The sequence below is a fragment of the Cheilinus undulatus genome, linkage group 24 (assembly GCF_018320785.1).
Source record: "Cheilinus undulatus linkage group 24, ASM1832078v1, whole genome shotgun sequence".
NCBI classification, from domain to species: Eukaryota; Metazoa; Chordata; class Actinopteri; order Labriformes; family Labridae; genus Cheilinus; species Cheilinus undulatus.
Genome location: NC_054888.1, coordinates 17,923,424 through 17,945,028, shown reverse-complemented (window position 1 = coordinate 17,945,028; position 21,605 = coordinate 17,923,424). Strand labels below are relative to the sequence as shown.

The following is a 21,605-nucleotide window of genomic DNA, read 5'->3' as shown; positions in this document are numbered from 1 at the left end:
CTGGACTACACCCACACCCACACACACACACACACACACACACACACACTGTACACAAGATACTGAGATTCCATGTTGTTGAGCAAGAGGTGAACTTAAGTCCGGCTGACCTTGAATTTTAATGTAAAACCTCTAAAATCCAAGCAGTTTATCTGTGAGTCAGAGTGACTTTTTGAACAAAACATGAACACTGAAATCTTTACATAGTTTTTGCAAGCCGGGGTTGTAAAGTAGGCCTAATTACCTTGTGCTCTGACCTTTACCCCCTTAAATTAAACTGATTAGTCCTTGAGATAAAGTGGATCGTAGTGCTTGGCAGGAAATGCCAAAAAGCATTTTAGAGATGTTGCAATCACAAGCAAGGAGAAAACCTCAGGTCAAAATCAGAGTGGATATTTGTCAACAGCTACAGAAAAAAAAATCTGAAAGCACTACTGAACTTCAAAAATTGACCAGAATGTAAATCACAAACAGTAAATAAGTCTCCTGTATGGTTGAGCTAGAAGATAAACTCTCAAAATCCCCCCTAGTTATTCAGATCAGTCCTTTGGGGAATGTGAATGTCTTAATCTAACTTTACAGTATAAAGAAAAATCTAAAACACATTATCAGTGTCAAGTGTGTTTATTTACTGCAAACTAAATTTCGTCCCAAGGGCTGGGTCAGAGGCAGAAATACACTTTTACATCTCTGCAAAACAAAGTCCTCAAACTATAAAAGTTTTAACATTTCAGAAACAAAATAATGAAATAATTGCAAAAAATAAGACACCTTTTCTCTTGTGATTTCTTTGTTTAATACATTTTACTTTAATAGTACATATAAAACATCCAGCTGTTTAGGATTTCATGCATCACAATAAAGTCTCTTTGTAAGAAATAATGATTGGACTCAGTTATTTCCAACATTGACTAGAGTGAACATACTGTATGGCAGAGGATTCACAGCACATCAGTGTCACTTCTGTGCTGTTATAATCTCAGTGACTACCTGAACCTACACACTCACTCTCTGTGCTTCTGGATTCAGTCTTCTGTCCATGTTTGGAAATGCTTCAAAGATTTACATGAACTAATGAGATGTTTTATACATTTAGGTCACAACTCTCATGAGTCCCAAATCCATGGCAGACTATTTTGGAGTCACAAGATTTCAGAGTTCTTTTGCACCATTCAAAAGTTGGAACAGTCACTTTAACCTGTATAAAATAAAGAGATAGTTCATATGTCATGATTAAAAAAAAAAAAAAAGCCAAAAAAATGTTTGTGCTTGGTCACGACTGGAAGAATGTAAGGAAATATAAACATACAAAAATAATCTCTATACTTTGGTTTGGCTCAGATTTCAGGATTTATGGCGCTGCAATGGCTAATCACTATTATTAGGAATTTCATGAAAATTCTCCCAGAACTTTGTTTTGGCATCAAAACTGGCAGCACAGATTTGATTCTATAAAAAATATAATCTAAATCTTAAAAAAATTAGTTTGTCTATGTAAAAAACATAAAAAGTTTGATGTTCTTGCCTAATACAAATGTCACAAAATGTTAACAGTGTAAAAATAAAGACTAAAAATCCTCTAAAATTCCTTGACATCCATCTCTTTTGTTTCCTCATATTTTCCTCCAACATACAGCAATTATGATGCTTCACTGGTCTGAAGCTGCTGTAAACAGAAATGTTAACTACTATCACTCAGTGGTCCTGAACCATGCAGTGATTTTAAAATGCATGATCTGCAGAGAGCAGCTATTTGTATTCATTCTTACATCACAGGCTGACATGGCTGTAGGCAGTTAGTGTCGGAAATAAATAGTGCATTTCTTCAAGTTTCTCACTACCGTCATGTAACACTTCGTCCCATAGTGAGTGTAACATCTTCAAATGGAGAAGATTCTGCAACAAAAGTCTCTATCAACGTGTTTTGAGGTTTACGCCTTGTTTACGCTCTGTCATCTGCTTCCTGTCCATCAGCTGATGGCTCACAGTTGGTTTCTGGTTTCTTGTCTGGCATCAGTGCAGATTTCTCTGTTGGACAACAAAGCAAAGGATGTTTTTAAAAAAGCAGAACAAAAGAGTCCAAAATGATTTTTATTAAAATGCAGTTCAAACCACAATAAAAACCTGACAAAGTGATAGTTTCACACATCTTCCTTTTGTACTTTCTGTGCTGATTATTTCTAAGATTTATTTCTGGGCTTTTTATGCCATTATTTAGAGAGGAGGACAGTGGATAGAGTTGGAAACAGTGGTCAGTGTTGGAGGCTGCAGCTTCTGCCGGGTTTTGGTTGGAAGTTTCTGGAGTCCCTGACTCAGTCTCTATTAAATAAAACACGATAACAAGTAAGAACAGTAGCGTAACATCATGCTGATAGGCCCCGGTGCAATATTTTTTTGTGCTCCCACCCCTGCCCTAAACACAAGCACACACACACACACAGCCACTCGAGAGAACTGCTATTGTCACCATGTAGGCTAGGTAACTGGCCACACACTCATCCTGCAAACCAGCCTTTCAGCACCACGGACAGCGGCTGAAGCTCCATATCAACACTTCCCTAACAGCCTGCCCTGACCTGGGCTCAAACTACCACAGCCTGATGATGTCTTTTCCTTCCTCGTTTTGTGCGCCGCTTTTTTGTTTGGGCCTGCGAAACATGATGATGCTACCTTTTCTCGTCAAATTTCATCCACTTGCTTTTTTTTTCTTGCTGAAAGGAGAAACAACTCACATCACGAATCACGACTCATCATGACTGACAGGTATCAAGATGATTGGACAAATCATCATTTCATCCTCCAATACCAGCCACTCAGCGTTACCTTACCGACCTGCCTCGAGCTATTCCACTCACAAAAACAGGGGCCTGTCGAAATTCTGCTGCTTTTTTTCCCTCCTTCATGGGCCCCTGACGGTGTCTGGGCCCCGGTGCAGCTGCACCGTTGATATTTACGCCACTGAGTAAGAGTTTTAATACACCTTTAACACCTAAAGCCACGGTGTCTGTTCCACCCCAGCCTGGATGACAAAAGCTAAATGTCTTTACTGGATGTTAGAACTAGCTTCAAGCTTAAAAAGATTAAAGTAATAAATAACTTTAAAAATAATGCAGAGAAGGGCATTTCCTTCTTAGATTAAGAGGAGCTGACACATTTGAGTAGAAGTGCCTTAAATGACGTACTGACCTTGGGTAAATATATTAAGACTTTTCCCAGAACAGGAAACTCTTCCATGTTTTTTCTGAACTGTTTAGGGTTAAACTCTCATGGTTAGGATTTTACTGACCAGCTCCACTGTGGCCGTTTTGTGTCGCTGAGACCGGGGTGGTTCTCTGGATTCCTGAAGCAACTGAGGAAAACAATTGAAAATTAATAAATATTAATGATACAGAAAATACATCACTAACTAAAACACATTTGGTTGATTTTCTACTATCAGCCAGTCTTCTGTAACTATTTTGAACACCACTTTGTTTTGATGTTTGGTTTAATAACATTTTACTCACCAGCTCCATCGCTGAGATGTTGGGTAGTATCAGTTTGTCCTGAAACAAATGGTAGAAAAAATCCATTATAAGATAAGTGGTGAAGGATTTTGTTCTAAATCAAACAAGTTTTATCATAGTTAAAACATGTTTCAGAGTAGGTTAAATAGCATTTCATTACCTTCACCATCAGGAGGTTGATTTAGTCATCTCATCTCTTGTTTAGTCCCTATCAAGATAAAAAATAATAATTACAAAACAATAAATAAATGCTTTTGTTTATAACTATTGTAGTTGAACACCATCACCTAAAACAGATAACTGGAAAACAAAATAATAATAATAAACATATATCATAAATCTATGTTGTCAACATTTTTTTATTGTGGTTATGGTTTTTATAGCTAAGAAGAAGGTAGCTCAATAAAGTGACTCTACAATTTCTTATGAAATTAAAAGAAAAAATACACAGGCATGTTAGATGAATAATCTAACATACATATTCACATATTCAATATACTTTCTTCATCAAACATTTAAGAGAACATTTTGTATCTTACTGTTTTGTGCTCTTCGCCTTCTTTCTGTATATAAAAGAAAGAAAAATGTTGTAAATCAGTCATTCATAATGTGAACATCAAAAAAATTAATTGTGCTTAAGCAGAGAGTCATAAAACAAAGTAGCTCTATCATTTCTACAGAAATAAAGAAGAAATCAACTGATCAAACTGAATTATTGACTGTTTATAGATACTATATTGGTTGTGCTGAATACATGTTAAAATGAATATCTAAATTCTGAAATTTACATAAACTACATTTGAAGAATGTTTTATTTTTTAATAAGTTGTCTTTTCACATGCTTAGGAGCACATTTAGTTTCTTCCTGTCAAGGTTGTAAAAACTCAAAAGTAGGACCCAAATACAGAACTCAAAAAATGATTTAATGCATGTTAAAAAGTGACTAATCTATATATTGAATTGCCTTCAGGACATATAAAGTTGAATTGAATATTGAACTATGTTTCAATATACTTTTTTATCAAACATTTACAAGAATATTTTGTATCTTACCTAACATTGCTCTTTGCAGTCTTCCTTTATATAAGAGAAAGAAAGGCATGTAGTTAATCCGTCATTAATGATGTGATCATTATCAGTCACTGACCATGCTTTAGCATTGTTTTATATTTGATAGTGACAGTGGAAAGAACATAAGGTACTCCTTCATCAGACTTAAACCACAGAACTGATCTGTAGGTGATTCTGACTTCTTGTTTAAAAATTAAATACTATCACTAATAAATTTGTTAGAGCAAAACTACTGAAAGAACTCATTATTACTGAATATTTTATCAACACAAAGAATTCTGGCTTCTTACCCCTCATGCACTTGCAGATGAAATATGCAGCTACCACATAGACAATCCCTACTGCTACAAAGATGGATATCCAGACTATAAAACAAATGGATAAAACAAAAAGTCAAATCTATTTGGATGATATTGGCTAACGCTTTTGTTTGATTTTGTGGTATTGTTAATATGCAATGTTTGTATGAAGATAAAAAATCTGTGCTTATAATGAGGATGTTTGTCAGTGGAACTACTCACACACAGCGATGGGGTTTGTGACGCTTTCACTGGTTTCATTGCTGACTGGGTTCATCATCAAACATCTGAAACTGAACCCTGAACTGAAATCCAAAAAATGCTAAACATTCAGAGAAAGAAAATCATGAAAACAGATTAAGAAAAAACATCACTAGCACTCAGGATGACACAATATGGCAAAGAAAGAGTAACGTTGTTAGTTTTTCATACCCCTGTTATAGTCAACACCTTGTCTGAAGGTCCATGTTGGTCATCTATAAACCACGTATAAGTGATTGGTTCAGCCTCTGCAGTGTTGCCTTCACAGGTCAGGTGACAGCTGGTCTTCTCAGTGTTGCAGGATGTTTTTACAGAGGGTTTAGCTACACGAGCTGACAGAAGAAAGAGCAAAGACACGGGGTACTTTAGAGGACTTGAGGTCAAAAGAATTTGAAGAATGATCTGGTGGTTAAACTTTATTTTATAAAATCACCGCTCACAGATAGCAGAGAGCTGAGTCTTGTTGAAGACTTTGCCGTTAATCTCTGGTGTGTAGATGCCGCTGTCATTCAGGTTAAGATCTTTGATGGTCAGTGCTCCAGTATCAGTGTTCACCTCACAACGACCTAAAATCATCAACAGACATGGTGACATTTGACAGCAGGTAGCAGGGAAAATGTATGTATGGGGGGAAAAATGAATAAAACTAAATAAAAAAATAAAAAACAACTGTGGTTAATATCTATTTTTTAATTTCATGGTTCAACTGCATTACTCATCCACAGGCAAATAGAGTAACCATAAATCTAACACAAGTCTAAGTCTTTAAGGATAGGATAATCCCCCAGGCTGCATTCATGGACTTCAGTAACTTTAAAGACTCCTACCCCCCAAAACACCTAAAACCACCATGAAAACACAATAAAACAACTCAGAATAGAACAAGCTTGACTGATTCAAACCAAGACAGAAAGACAACCCAAAACACATAATTAGTCCTGTCTTGACTTTTGCTGACACAGAAGTATAATACCTGATATAACATCTTACACTGAAAACATGTGAAAGTAGCACCCACATTTACACCCTAAAATGAACCGAAATCAAAACCTTTAACTCTCTTTCTTAACCATTTAAACACATCAGATCAATGCTAAAAGCAAATTAAAGGCCATTATAAAGTCACTGGTCATTTACTTCAGCACAGATCAGTGGCTGATTTATTCTAATACCTTGAAGTTTGTTTCTCTGTTAACATATCAAAAACTATGATTTAATCAAGCTGCATAAATATATATAAGTACATCAGTGAGTGAATTTACCTTCAAACTGGCCAAGGCACTCAGACTCGTCTCCATACCACCCTGCTGCAATATTTTCATTGTGTTTCCACTCTATTCTTTGGATAGTATCAGTCATTGGGGGTGGTCTGAGGATCACATCTTCACCTTTAGCTCCGTAAACTGGGACAGCTGTAGAAAAAAAAAATGCACCAAATGTCATCATTTAACTCTTAAATACACTGCCTTTGCAAGTCAGGAGACAGCTGGTCATCTCAGTGTTGCAGGATGTTTCTACAGAGGGTTTAGCTACACGAGCTGACAGAAGAAAGAGCAAAGATACGGGGTACTTTAGGGGACTTGAGGTCAAAAGAATTTTAAGAATGATCTGGAGGTGAAACTTTATTTAAACAATTACCACTCACGGATAACAGAGAGCTGAGTCTTGCTTAAGACTTTGCCGTTAATCTCTGGTGTGTAGATGCCGCTGTCATTCAGGTTGATTTTTTTGATGGTCAGTTCTCCAGTATCAGTGTCCACCTCACAGCGACCTAAAATCATCAACAGACATGGTTAGGCTACACGTGACACCAGACAGAGAAGAAAATTTAAAACAGGGAGAAATGGGGAAAAAAACACTGTGGTGGGTCTCTGCTCTTTATTATTATTTTATTCTATGTTTCAACTGCATTACTCATCAGCAGACAACTTCTTTAACCACAGACTTTGCACAAGCAGACATCTTTAAAGATGGATTGCATTAATGGTCTTTAGTGAGTTAAAACATTTCTGTACCTTGAAAAAAATGTTTTAATGAATTGCCTCATAATCCTTGGGTTTATTAGTAGACTCAGTCCAGATCAGGGGTTAAATGCTCTTTAAAAGTATTTTTTGATTTATTATTTTAAATTTGAGAGCTTTGAAAGAATTTTAAGTCTAAACAGTCATTAAAAATACACTCAAGCAATCCCTTTACTTCAAGTTTCCATAAAATGACTGTAATAACTGAACTAAGGTGGATATTAATGGATTCCAGTCATGGTTACCTTGTATTCTGTTTCTGTGGTGTAGTGGTGAGCTAAGAAGAAAAGCTGGGTGGTTTCTGTGGTAATGTGATCTAGAAATGTTTTAAACAGAGACTTCAGTGTCCATATGTGTGGCTAAGACTTTGTACAATCTGCGTTTTCTTTTTAAGACATAATAGTCTAATAATCCTCCAACACATTTGAAACTTGCAGACTTCCACACTGTCTCACCAGAAGTAAAAAAGTCGATTTTAAGGGACCAGTCTTGTCAGCATTATTTTATATTTTGATAACTGCTCAAAAACAGAAATATCCTAATAATATTGTGTGTTTTTTTCTCTACTCTCATGAAAGTGCTAATGTGTCTGTGTGTGTGTGTGAGTGTTCACATGCTTGTAGATGACTGATTTGATCTGTTTTATTTTTACTATTTATCTGCCCAGGGATGTGTAGCGTTAAAAAGTTGATAAGTGAATATTATCAACAAACCTCGTAGAAGAATAGGGCGCCACCGCTTGTGCGTTCTAAAATGGCTTCTCTTTAAGAAGGAAAAGGGAGGGGTTTGTTTTCTCAGTCATCCTAGGGTTTGATCACCACTCTTCACCAAGTTAGTAACTTAATGAGATAATGTATAGCATTAGCAGGTTTATATCATTCTAGAATGATGTAACACCAATAAACTCTCACACAACAAATGTTAGAAACATAGCTAATTGGTTATAAACACTGAGTAAACACACAGAAGATCTCATCATAGCTATAATGGGTGTGACGGAACTTGACCACAAGGTGGCAGTGTGGATCCATGGTAGATTTTCAACCTGGGCCTGTCAGCCTGGATAAAAGTCACTCAATTAATTCCTCCATAAAACGAAGTCATAGAGAAATAAAAAACATCATTGTGTTACTTATGATTAAAATAAACAAAACAAAGCCAGGGATGACCATAAGGCCCAATGACCTTGACCCTCAAAATTTAACCAGCTCATCCATGAGTTAGAGTGGGTTTTGTGCAATGTCTGAAAAAAACCCCAACATAAATAAAAGTATTCTAGAGGTATTACATTCACAAGAAGGTCCAGAAAGGACAGACAACCCAAAAACATCTTATTTACACTGAAAACATGTGAAAGCCCCACATCAATCTATATCTTAAAATAAACTTTAACCGCAGTCTCATTTTAAAAGTTTTCTCCCCTAGAAAAAAACTCAAACCAGTGCAAAAAGCATACAGAAGGATAAAAGATCACAGATATCATAATTGTTCCCCGGGGAAGTCAGCTCACATTGAGCTGTTCAAGAGGCTGATGGCAGTCAGAACAAATCAGTTTTTGGTTAAATAGTTCTACATGTAACATATCTGGGGTCAGACAGGAGCAGCGAAACCTCCTTGATAAAGGTTTGGTTCATCCAGGATCAACTGGGCCTTTTTAAGAGTTCTGGTTTTGTATCATTTAAACAGTTCATTCAGAGCAGTGCAGCAATTTTGTAGCACATATTGACTAAGACCAGCAACCTGTTCTTTTTTTTAAATGACCATAATAAAGTCACTATAAAATACCTTCAAATGCCTTTTATTTGACAAACCAAGTAGTCGAATTTGGATCAAAGTGCTTTTGTTTTTAAGTGTAAATTAATAAGTATATTTGAAAGAAAAGTTACCTTTAAACTGGCCAAGGCACTCAAACTCGTCTCCATACCACCCTGCTGCAATATCTTCATTGTGTTTCCACTCTATTCTCTGGATAGGAAGATCCATGGGGGGCGGACTGAGGACAGCATCTTTACCTACAGCCACGGAAATTTGGTCATCTGTTAAAAAAAGGACACCAAAGGAAATTATTAAATATTTGTAGTCTTTTATAAGTTATCTAAATCACATTTGAAACCATTTCTTAATTCATGTGCAAAAAAAATTCCTAAAGCAGAGGTTATGCTATAAACGTTTTCCCACACAACTAAGACAGAATCTACAGCAACATAATTTATTTATTTATTCATTTAAATTTATTTAACCTTATTTAACCAGGAAAACCTCACTGAGATTAAGAATCTCAGCAGCACAATGAACAGAGCTGCAAACATGAAACATGAAACACAAGAAACACTACAAACACAGATCAACCAACGACTGGTTCACAGAGCAGAAAGTCATCAGTCAAAACATCTACAACCTGATCAATCTTCCTCTAATACCTTCAGTCTATCTGTAGATTTTTAAAACAACTTTAATAGACCAGCTCTCCCAGACATTCATGTTCCTGCAGAACATTCAAGGCTGTTACCTGAAACTCCTTTTACCATCCCATGACTGAATTTGGGCACAGAGAGCAAAAGAAAATAAAGACTGGAGCTTCTCTGCCTTTCCACAAGTATGATGGAAGCAGGTTAAGTAAAGCTTTATAAATGATGACATGAGTGGTCAAAGAGGGCCAACCAACTCGATCATACAATGATAAGTTCAGGACTATAAGGTTCGTTATAAACCTCAGTGTCCCATGATAAACAGTATCTAAAGATTTAAGGCAGTGAGAAGATGCATGCATGTACAGGACATCACAGTAATCAAGAAACTGCATACAAGTGGCAGCAACAAGTCTTTTATTTTAAAGAAAAACAAGACATTTTCTGGAGAAATATAAGATAAGTGGAGATTTCAAAACAAAAAAGGTCTATGTTGTATAAAATCAAGCGGTTGAGTGAAATACGTCTGAACTTGGATTAAAACTTTACCCAAGTATACTAATCCACTTGAGGGTAAAGTAAGACCGGCAGACAAAGCGACAAAGTATTAACGGTTAGCTGAATTCATAACAACAAAACTGACAGGCCTCAGACGCCATTGCGCATGTCCTGAATGTTAACGCACCCAACATTGAAGTAACGGTTTTACATTTGACTCTACACACTTCATATCAACCAGAAAAATGGATTTTAAAATCTCAAAAACAACAGATTTAGTAGTATCAACCCAGAGAACGGATTTTTAGATCTCCTTAACAATTATTATATTTAGTAGCATTTCAACACTTACCGTCGTTGGGTGACAGAAAAAAACAACAGGAAGACGTAAAATAATCCCAACGGTTTGAGCGCGCGCCACATCTTTTTCACGGGATACACCGACACATAGGCTACGTGGACCACTCTTTTCTGATTAATTTAACTAATTACAGGTAGCAGAAACTTCTTAGACAAGTAACCAGGAAGTGAAATTTGACGGGTGTTGGTCACGGACAAAACCGAAAGTAAATTCTGGCAGTGGTGGGTTGTTCATGAACGAGCTGTTTCAAAAACTCGACTCTTCTACGTGAATCTTAAAATCAGGATTCTGTTGGAGAACTGATTAATATAACTATTTCTTTTTGCTGTAATTGTTTTTAATGTATTGTTTGTTTCTGTGTTATGTGATTGATTAGTAGGGACAATCTTTACTCCACACTACTATAGGCTGAACGTGCACAAGGGACACAAACATAATGGTGTAACACTGTTTTATTTCAGGTGTGTCATACAGCTCGGCCAGGGAGCTAATTTCATCTGACCCACAATGTATTTTTTGGGAACAAATGTACGTAAAAACAACAACAACAAAAAAAACGATTTTTTTATTAATAAAAATTTGGCATGATAGGAGTAAAATACCAGTACAAATATCAATGACATGCAATACGTTATTCCATGACATTGTTAATTTTGGAAGGTCAGATGAAACCAATTTGGTACCAAAATGTAGACCCGTTTGGGAGCCAAAAGAGCCGACTCTTCCTGCTGAGCTAGGCAGGAGGAGAGGAGGATGAAGTAATGGCTGGAGGTACCAGAGCTGTCTTGTGCAGGGCCACTCCTTCTGGAACTTGGTCCCATTTCCACACAAGACCTCTAGAGCTCAGTCAGCCTGGACTACACCCACACCCATACACACACACACACACACACACACACACACACACTGTACACGAGATACTGAGATTCCATGTTGTTGAGCAAGAGGTGAACTTAAGTCCGGCTGACCTTGAATTTTAATGTAAAACCTCTAAAATCCAAGCAGTTTATCTGTGAGTCAGAGTGACTTTTTGAACAAAACATGAACACTGAAATCTTTACATAGTTTTTGCAAGCTGGGGTTGTAAAGTAGGGCTAATTACCTTGTGCTCTGACCTTTACCCCCTTATATTAAGCTGATTAGTCCTTGAGATAAAGTGGATCGTAGTGCTTGGCAGGAAATGCCAAAAAGCATTTTAGAGATACTGCAATAACAAGCAAGGAGAAATCCTCAGGTCAAAATCAGAGTGGATATTTGTCAACAGCTACAGACAAAAAATCTGAAAGCACTACTGAACTTCAAAATTGACCAGAATGTAAATCACAAACAGTAAATAAGTCTCCTGTATGGTTGAGCTAGAAGATAAACTCTCAAAATCCCCCCTAGTCATTCAGATCAGTCCTTTGGGGAATGTGAATGTCTTAATCTAACTTTACAGTATAAAGAAAAATCTAGAACACAAGTCAAGTGTGTTTATTTACTGCAAACTAAATTTCATCCCAAGGGCTGGCTCAGAGGCAGAAATACACTTACGCTTTTACATCTCTGCAAAACAAAGTCCTCAAACTATAAAAGTTTTAACATTTCAGAAACAAAATAATGAAATAATTGCAAAAAATAAGACACCTTTTCTCTTGTGATTTCTTTGTTTAATACATTTTACTTTAATTTTACATATAAAACATCCAGCTGTTTAGGATTTCATGCATCACAATAAAGTCTCTTTGTAAGAAATAATGACTGGACTCAGTTATTTCCAACATTGACTAGAGTGAACATACTGTATGGCAGAGGATTCACAGTACATCAGTGTCACTTCTGTGCTGTTATAATCTCAGTGACTACCTGAACCTACACTCTCTGTGCTTCTGGATTCAGTCTTCTGTTTGGAAATGATTCATAGATTTACATGAACTAATGAGATGTTTTATACATTTAGGTCACAACTCTCCTGAGTCTCAAATCCATGGCAGACTATTTTGGAGTCACTTCTATGTGGGTGAATTGTGTGTCTCACAATACTGCAGAAAAACAAGTGTATGGAGTACCAGAGTAATCATTTCTATGTATCGTTGAGTTGCACATCCATATATGACATTCATCTTCATAACATTCATATTATTTCATATTCAGTAGTTTTATAGATGATGCAGGAGCTGAAAAAGCTCCAGAAAGATCTGAAAGCAAACATCAATGAATTCTTCAATTAATCAGGTTGATGATTTTTCAACTTGGATGTCTAGCATTTCCAGTGTTGGTTCTGAAGTGTCTACTTGTGTTTTACTACTTAATTTTTAGAGCTTAATGCTGTTCAGATGAGTATTTAGCAAATACTGTATAGAAATAGTGTGCAGTTTGGATTTGGGATACAGGAAGTTTGAATGAGCGTACAATTTTTACAACAAGTAAATATCCGACAAACTAATGCATGTACAGCACACTGACTTGTAAAAATGTAAAAAAAAAAAACACATTGCAATTGAAAATAAAAGCAAGTTAAAACAAAGTCTATAAAAACTTGAAATAACAACGATTCATCACTGAATCTTATTACAGACTTCCAGGAACAATGACACATCATTCATAGATATTCTATTGATGTTAAAATATTTAATAATCCTCTTCTTCATCTGTTCTTTATCATATGTTCTATTTTAAATTATTTTCTGAAATTGCACTTAAACTGATTAAATTCACACTAATATGATTTAATGATAAAACATCAGAAACATTCATCCTCCAGTAGAGTTCATTTTCTGATTGAACACAGCAGCTGTATGAGGCCCCCCAGAGGCAACAAGAGGAACTACAGCAGAGGATTTAAGAGTACACCTTTTAAAGGGCACATGCTTGTTTTTTAAGCTTGATTGACAAGTAACATGATTTTTTCCCCAATTATGATGCTTTTGTGATAATTTCAGTACATTTATTTATTTATTTATCAAATTACATGTAGCTTCCTTTAAAGCAGAGCAAAGCACTTTTTGTTTCTTCTCTTTATCATTAAGCAGGTAAATTGTTCTCAGTGCAAAATAAGAAAAAGGCCCTATCATCTCAGAAATATTTGTTTTCATAAAAAATGCAAGGACAAACTCTGGAAGATAGAAAAGTTAAAGGGAAATTATTGGAGGGAAATGCTGTGATATGTTATATGTTTGCTAAGTTAAAAAAAAAAGTTTGGGTTTGGTCACGACTGGAAGACTCAAAGGAAATCTAAACATGCAAAAATAGTCTCTTTACTTTGGTTTGGCTGGGATCTCAGGATTTATAGCCCCATAATGGCTACATAATGGCTATTATTGTAAATTTCACGAAAATAAGAACTTAAAGTTTTGGCATCAGAAATGGCAGCACAGATTTTCGTCTCTAAAAATCTATAATCTAAGACCTGAAGGAATATAAGACAGTTGCATAGAAGTAAAACACATAGTGAGTGTAACATCTTCAGACTGAGCAGAGTCTGTAACAGAAGTCTCTACCAATGTGATTTTTGAAGTTTTATAAAACAGGAAAGAAGTGAACACCCACGTTTAGTAAACATCTCCTCCATCATCTGCTTCCTGTTCATCAGCTGATGGCTCACTGTTGGTTTCTGGTTTCTTGTCTGGCATCAGTGCAGATTTCTCTGTTAAATGACAAAGTAAAGGATGTTTTAAAAAAGCAGAACAAAGGTGTCTAAAATGATTTTTATTTAAATGCAGTTCAAACCATGATAAAAACCTGACAAAATGGTAGTTTCTTAGTTTCACACATCTTCCTTTCGTACTTTCTGAGCTGATTTTTTTAAGATTTATTTTTGGGGCTTTTTATGCCATTATTTAGAGAGGAGGACAGTGGATAGAGTTGGAAACAGGGATTAGAGAGTGATGATTATTTTCAAACTAATTCTTGGGGCTTTTACTTGTGTTTTGGGCAGAAAATGAATAAAATGCAACACACCAAAGACAAAACATTATTCATCATCATATCATTAGAAACTGTGAGAGAAATAACAGAGAATGACAAGTATGTTAAATATTACTTACCAGAGTCCTTGTTGGTATCCAGAGGTCCAGAGGTCTGCAGGTCAGGAACCACTGCAGATGGGAGGTCTATAAAGTGATGAAACATAAAAGTACATTGATTTTTAAGATAAAATAGTGACCCTGTTTTATTCTTTTGGATAACATATGGTTGAACTCACCAGTTTCCTGGTCAGTGTCAGAGACTGCAGCTGCCAGGCTCTGGTTGGAAGTTTCTGGAGCCACTGTCTCAGTCTCTATTAAATAAAACGACACAATAACAAGTAAGAATTTTAAAACACCTTTAACACCTGAAGCCACGATGTCTGTCCCACCCCAGCCTGGATAACAAAAGCTAAATGTCTTTACTGGATGTTAGAACTAGCTTCAAGCTTTAAAAGCTTAAAGTAGTAAATAACTTTAAAAATAATGCAGAGAAGGGCATTTCCTTCTTAGATTAAGAGGAGCTGACACATTTGAGTAGAAGTGCCTTAAATGACGTACTGAACTTGAGTAAACATATTAACATGTTTTCCAGAACAGAAACTCTTCCATGTTTTTTCCAAACTGTTTAGGGTTAAACTCTTGAGATTAACATTTAACTGACTAGCTCCATTTAGGCCGTTTTGTGTCACTAAGACCGGGCTGGTTCTCCTGAAGAAAACCACTGACAATAAATAAATGAATAGTAATGATACAGAAAATAGATCAGTAACTAAAACACACTTGATTCGTATGTAAAGCAAGGATTTTCTATTATCAGTCTGTCTTCTGTGACTATTTTGAGCACATTTTTATGTTTGGTTTAATAACATTTTACACACCTGTTCCATTGCAGACAGTCCATTGAAAAATGGACTGTCTGCTTAAATCGGGGATATTTGGACTTGACAGAGAACCACACTGTTTCCTAGTCTGTGGATATTGGTATCTGGCCACAAATCAAGTTTCCTTACATTTTTCCAAACCTGATTTTAAGAACAAAATGCAGAGCCTGAAGGCTCACAGCAGCCTGGTCTATCTGCAATGGATGTGAAACTAAATTAATGCTCAAGTTTTGTGAATACTAAGCTTTAGATCAGTAGATTCTCTGTACTGTAGCTAGTTATTCATCTACTTCTTACTTTAGGTAACCTGTGAAAACATTGTTGTCTGGTTGTTGAACATTCTCGTAAAACTTTGGGCTGCAGACTATTTTAAAACGAGATCAGTGCACCCTGGATTTCTGACTTAATCTACTTTGGTTTTAACACCAGTAAAACCTTTAGTTTATTTTTAATGTGTCGAATTCACACAATACAGCTCTGAACTTTTACATTATGTTGTATAAACTGTTATAAACTGGATATATTCACATATTCACGTACCGTTATGACTCTAAACATTTGTGTATACGTATTCCTTTAGCTGAGAATCTTTACTGACAGTGGTTAACATGATTGAGATGTAGTTATTGTTTTTAATAAACAACATTTTCAACTGAAACAAAGCTGTTTGCTGCTTATTCCCTACTGATTTCTGTCACTCATCCTTTCTTACAACTCTGCAGCTGGACCAGCAGACTCTCGCTGCATGTGACTTCACATGTATGCCTTGACAGTACGCCCACCAAGTGAGGGCACGGGTGTCTGTGGAAATATAAACTACTCTGGTGTTTAGTGTGCCAAATCATACCAAAATGTACTCAATAAAACCAGACCACTTGGTAGAAATTAGGCTTTTCTGTCACAGTTTAAACATGTTTCAGTGCAGGTTAAATAGCATTTCCATACCTTTGCTTTCTTTTAGTGGTTTCAGCTCAAGTTTTGTCCCTATCCAGTAAAAAAAAAGGATAATAATTAGAAAACAATAAAAAATCCTGGTGTTAACAACCACTGTAGTCCAACAACATCACCTAACATAGTTACATGGAAATCACAAAATTTTAATTATAAACATATGCTATACATCTGCATTTTCAACATTTTTAAATCCTTGATATGATTTTTTTTTTTAGCTAAAAAGAAGGTAGCTCAATAAAGTGGCTCTAAAATTTCTGCTGAAATGATCAAAAAACATTTGGTAAAACTGAGTTAATATCAGAGTATTAGGGGTGGGCGACAGGACAATCTCAGATCATGAAGAATCAGAAAGAAACTGTGAGAGAAATAACAGAGAATGACAAGTACGTTAAATATTACTTACCAGAGTCCTTGTTGGTATCCAGAGGTCCAGAGGTCAATGGGTTATGAACCTCTACAGATGTGAGCTCTATAAAATTGATGAAACGTAAAAGTACATTGATTTTAAAGATAAAATAGTGACCCTGTTTTACTGTTTTGGATAACATACGGTTGAACTCACCGGTTTCCTTGTTGATGTTAGAGACTGCAGCTTCTGCCAGGCTCTGGTTGGAAGTTTCTGGAGCCACTGTCTCAGTCTCTATTAAATAAAACAACACAATAACAAGTAAGAATTTTAATACACCTTTAACACCTGAAGCCACGATGTCTGTCCTACTCCAGCCTGGATGACAAAAGCTAAATGTCTTTTACTGGATGTTAGAACTAGCTTCAAGCTTAAAAAGATTAATGTAATAAATAACTTTAAAAATAATGCAGAGAAGGGCATTTCCTTCTTAGATTAAGAGGAGCTGACACCTTTGAGTAGAAGTGCTTTAAATGACGTACTGAACTTGGGTGAACATATTAATATTAACATATTAAACACACTTGGTTGATTTTCTATCATCAGTCTGTCTTCTGTAACTATTTTGAACACCACTTTGTTTTTTTTTTGTTTGGTTTAATGAGATTTTACAAACCAGCTCCATTGCTGAGATGTTGGGCTGTATCAGTTTTTCCTGAAACAAATGGTAGAAAAAATCCATTGTAAAACAACTGGTGAAGGATTTTGCTCTAAATCAAACACTTTTATCATAGTTTAAATCAAAGTTGTTATAGTTAACTAAAACTAACAAAAAAACTAAAACTAAAATTCAAAAGTCATTATAGTTAACTGAAACTAAATAAAAACTAAGCTTTACCAAACAATGAAAACTAATGAAAACTGTATAGTGCGCTTACAAAACTAACTGAAATAAAATAAAAATGGAGACAAAATATCCTTAGCTGTAGTCCTTGGCACAACCATACTGACTGGCACCTACACCAGAGTCTAGGGAGAGTAAAACTGCCTGATCTGATTGGTTAAGACTTCATAAAGTGGTAGTTTTATGTCTGGAGTTGTATTCAAACATCATTAAGTAAATAAAATGATAAGTGAGGAGTAGCCTGTTTTAATATGTTTTTAAAAATGTATGATATTCACTTAGCCCCGACATCTAAAAACTAATAAAAAGTAAACTAACAAACCAGCAGTCAAAAATAATACAAACTAAACTGAATTCGAACACAGAAAGAGAAAACAAAATAGAACTCAAAACTAATGAAAAAAACTCCCAAACTATTATAACCTTGGTTTAAACATGTTTCAGAATAGGTTAAATAGCATTTCATTACCTTCACCATCAGGAGGTTGATTTAGTTTCCTCATCTCTTCTTCAGTCCCTACCAAATTACAAAATAATAATTACAAAACAACAAATAAATCCTGTTGTTTATAACTATTGTAGTTGAACACCATCACCTAAAACAGCTAACTGGAAAACAAAATGATAACTATGAACATATCATAAATCTATGATGTCAACATTTTTTTATTGTGTTATGGTTTTTATAATGAAGAAGTTAGCTCAATAAAGTGACTCAAGATGGCTGACATGGGTGTCACTATGCATCCAATCCATGCCGGAAGTACCAAGCGGAAGTTTCTTCTCCATGTTGGACTCAGCTGACAGTGTTTGTCAGTCTTTTTTGCGCCTAGGCCTACCGCTTGGTGCTGGATCTCAAATATATCACCTTCCCACTGCCTCACCCTGAACCTAACCACTTGGGTTTTAATGCCTAAGCCAAGCCTTAGACGTACGGACCTCCAGTTGAGACTTCCAGATTGGATGTATGTCAGCCATCTTGTCTGCAGCAAGGTACTATATGGGACCAATATGTTTTGTATCTTACCTTCTTGGTTATGCTTTTTTTTTTCTGTAAGACAGAGAAAAGCATGTTGTAAATCAGTCATTCATAATGTGATCATCATTAAACATTAATCATGCTTAAGCAGAGAGTCACCAAAGATGGATCCTGACAGCAGAACAAACTCAAACATCTTCATAAGACTTACATTACTGATTTTATTTAACTAAGGATAATTTTCTGTGTAGAATCAAATAGTGGGATTCAGGAATCTGGTAGAAGCAAAAAGCAACAAATTGACACTACAATTTCTGCTGGAGTAAAAAAATGATTTAATGCATGTTATAAAGTGAATTATCTATATATTGAACTATGTTTCAATAAACTTTATCAAACATTTAAGAGAACATTTTGTATCTTACCTATTATTGCTTTTCCACTACTTTCTGGGTATAAGAGAAAGAAAAGCATGTTGTAAATCTGTCATTAATGATGTGATCATTATCAGTCTGACCATGTGAACTCAAACATCTTCATATGACTTCTATAAAATCACTGATTGTATCTGATTAAGATTTTTTAATGTTTAATATTAATGATTAAGACTAATAAATCTGGTAGAGAAAAATGATTAAAAACAACAAAGCAGCTCTATAATTTCCACTGGAATAAAAAAATAGAAATCAACTGATCAAACTAAATTACTATTGTCTGTTTATAGATACTATATTGGTTGTGCTAAATACATGTTAAAAATTAAGATCTAAATTCTCAAATTTACATGAACCACAGTTGAAGAATGTTTTATTTCTCAATATGTAGTCATATGAACATGTTTAACAACAAACTCAAACATCTTCATTTGACTCATATCACATTACTGATTGTATTTAATTAAGGAAAACATTTTTGTGTAAAATCAAATATTTGGACTAATAAATCTGGTAGAGCAAAACTATTAAAGAACAAAGTGATGCTACAATTTCTGCTGAAGTAAAAAAATGATTTAATGCATGTTATAAAGTGAATTATCTATATATTGAACTATGTTTCAATAAACTTTTGTATCAAACATTTAAGAGAACATTTTCTATCTTACCATCTAGGCCTCTTAGCCACTTTTCTGTGTATTGGACAAAGAAAAGCATGTTGTAAATCAGTCATTCATAATGTGATCATCATTAAACATTAATCATGCTTAAGCAGAGTGTCACCAAAGATGGATCCTGACAGCAGAACAAACTCAAACATCTTCATAAGACAAACATTACTGATTATATTTAACTAAGGATAATTTTCTGTGTAAAATCAAATAGTGGGATTCATAAATCTGGTAGAAGCAAAACTTTTTAAAATGCAACAAATTGACGCTACAATTTCTGCTGGAGTAAAAAATGATTTAATGCATGTTATAAAGTGAATTATCTATATATTGAACTATGTTTCAATAAACTTTATCAAACATTTAAGAGAACATTTTCTATCTTACCATCTAGGCCTCTTCGCCACTTTTCTGTGTATTGGACAAAGAAAAGCATGTTGTAAATCAGTCATTCATAATGTGATCATCATTAAACATTAATCATGCTTAAGCAGAGTGTCACCTCCATAAATGTGACAGTGGAGCAAACTCAAACATCTTCATATGACTTCTATAAAATCACTGATTGTATCTGATTAAGATTTTTTAATGTTTAATATTAATGATTACGACTAAAAAATCTGGTAAAGAAAAATGATTAAAAACAACAAAGCAGCTCTATAATTTCTGCTGGAATAAAAAAATAGAAATCAACTGATCAAACTAAATTACTATTGTCTGTTTATAGATACTATATTGGTTGTGCTAAATACATGTTAAAAATTAAGATCTAAATTCTCAAATTTACATGAACCACAGTTGAAGAATGTTTTATTTCTCAATATGTAGTCATATTAACATGTTTAACAACAAACTCAAACATCTTCATTTGACTCATATCACATTACTGATTGTATTTAATAAAGGAAAACATTTTTGTGTAAAATCAAATATTAGGACTCATAAATCTGGTAGAGCAAAACTGTTGAAGTACCACAAAGTGACGCTACAATTTCTGCTAGAGTAAAAAATGATTTAATGCATGTTAAAAAGTGAATTATCTAATATAATGAACTATGTTTCATATACTTTTTTAAAAAAAAATCAAATATTAAAGAGAATATTTTATATCTTACCTTCTATTTCTCTTAGCCACTTTTCTGTGTATTGGACAGAGAAAAGCATGTTGTAAATCAGTCATTCATAAAGTGATCATCATTAAACATTAATCATGCTTAAGCAGAGTGTCACCAAAGATGGATCCTGACAGCAGAACAAACTCAAACATCTTCATAAGACTTACATCACTGATTGTATTTAACTAAGGATAATTTTCTGTGTAAAATCAAATAGTGGGATTCATAAATCTGGTAGAAGCAAAACTTTTAAAAATGCAACAAATTGACGCTACAATTTCTGCTGGAGTAAAAAATGATTTAATGCATGTTATAAAGTGAATTATCTATATATTGAACTATGTTTCAATAAACTTTATCAAACGTTTAAGAGAACATTTTCTATCTTACCATCTATGTCTGTTAGCCACCCTTCTGTGTATAAGACAGAGAAAAGCATGTTGTAAATCAGTCATTCATAAAGTGATCATCATTAAACATTAATCATGTTTAAGCAGAGAGTCACCAAAGATGGATCCTGACTAGGGGTGCACGATAACTATCGGCCGATAACAGGAAATTATTACGTCATTCTTATCGGTCTGATATCATTATGACTAGCCCCGTTAACATATATATTGTAGCGTTCTCTATCTTAATCAGCCAGGAGACGTCTTACCGTTTGTGAGGCTTTATTTTCTAGCTTTACACAGGCTGCTGTGGGCCGCAGCCAACGCCAATACAACAAATCTGCAGCCTGAAACTCCAACTCTTGCATGCAGCCGAAAACTCTCATCCACAGAGGCACACACAAACGAGAGATGCTCACATACACCGAACACAAGCACCTCCTCTGCACGCACTCTCAACCAATCACAAGCCTGAATCTCATAACAGACAGGTTTACGGTTTCTCACGAACACTGCCGAACATGGTGTGTTCACTGACATCATGGGAAACTCAGTAACAG

The 21,605-nt window shown here is 35.1% G+C and overlaps 2 protein-coding genes across 5 annotated transcripts in view; both read right to left on the bottom strand.

Annotated features, from left to right (window-relative positions):
* Positions 1–1,156: 1,156 nt before the first annotated feature.
* LOC121506198 lies at positions 1,157–10,610 on the bottom strand. Of its 3 annotated transcripts, none has more exons than XM_041781883.1 (14): positions 10,417–10,610; positions 9,045–9,194; positions 6,783–6,908; positions 6,400–6,549; positions 5,578–5,703; positions 5,309–5,469; positions 5,099–5,198; positions 4,868–4,942; positions 4,560–4,583; positions 4,046–4,069; positions 3,667–3,714; positions 3,507–3,545; positions 3,187–3,349; positions 1,157–2,028 (listed from the first exon to the last, which is right to left on the bottom strand). In XM_041781883.1, exons 2-11 carry the CDS (start codon positions 9,139–9,141, stop codon positions 3,692–3,694), a joined length of 906 nt encoding a protein of 301 aa, XP_041637817.1. In that variant the 5' UTR covers positions 9,142–9,194; positions 10,417–10,610; the 3' UTR covers positions 1,157–2,028; positions 3,187–3,349; positions 3,507–3,545; positions 3,667–3,691. The 3 variants fall into 3 exon arrangements, with proteins under 3 accessions (XP_041637817.1, XP_041637818.1, XP_041637816.1); XM_041781882.1 differs by lacking the exon at positions 1,157–2,028 and adding an exon at positions 2,231–2,319 and having other exon boundaries at positions 3,287–3,349; XM_041781884.1 differs by lacking the exons at positions 1,157–2,028; positions 3,187–3,349 and adding an exon at positions 2,097–2,319.
* A 2,336-nt stretch (positions 10,611–12,946) lies between these two features.
* The window catches only part of LOC121506194, a 177,463-nt gene continuing 168,804 nt past the window's right edge, over positions 12,947–21,605 (bottom strand). For both annotated transcript variants that reach the window (XM_041781876.1, XM_041781877.1), the window contains 14 exons: positions 21,047–21,070; positions 20,657–20,680; positions 19,929–19,952; positions 19,539–19,562; positions 18,862–18,885; positions 18,485–18,508; positions 17,927–17,974; positions 17,230–17,268; positions 16,770–16,847; positions 16,611–16,676; positions 16,199–16,237; positions 14,609–14,683; positions 14,451–14,516; positions 12,947–14,050 (listed from right to left, as the gene is read on the bottom strand). In XM_041781876.1, the coding sequence (XP_041637810.1) occupies positions 13,956–14,050; positions 14,451–14,516; positions 14,609–14,683; positions 16,199–16,237; positions 16,611–16,676; positions 16,770–16,847; positions 17,230–17,268; positions 17,927–17,974; positions 18,485–18,508; positions 18,862–18,885; positions 19,539–19,562; positions 19,929–19,952; positions 20,657–20,680; positions 21,047–21,070 (650 nt within the window). In that variant the 3' untranslated portion in view covers positions 12,947–13,955. The remainder of the gene's footprint in view (positions 14,051–14,450; positions 14,517–14,608; positions 14,684–16,198; positions 16,238–16,610; positions 16,677–16,769; positions 16,848–17,229; positions 17,269–17,926; positions 17,975–18,484; positions 18,509–18,861; positions 18,886–19,538; positions 19,563–19,928; positions 19,953–20,656; positions 20,681–21,046; positions 21,071–21,605) is intronic.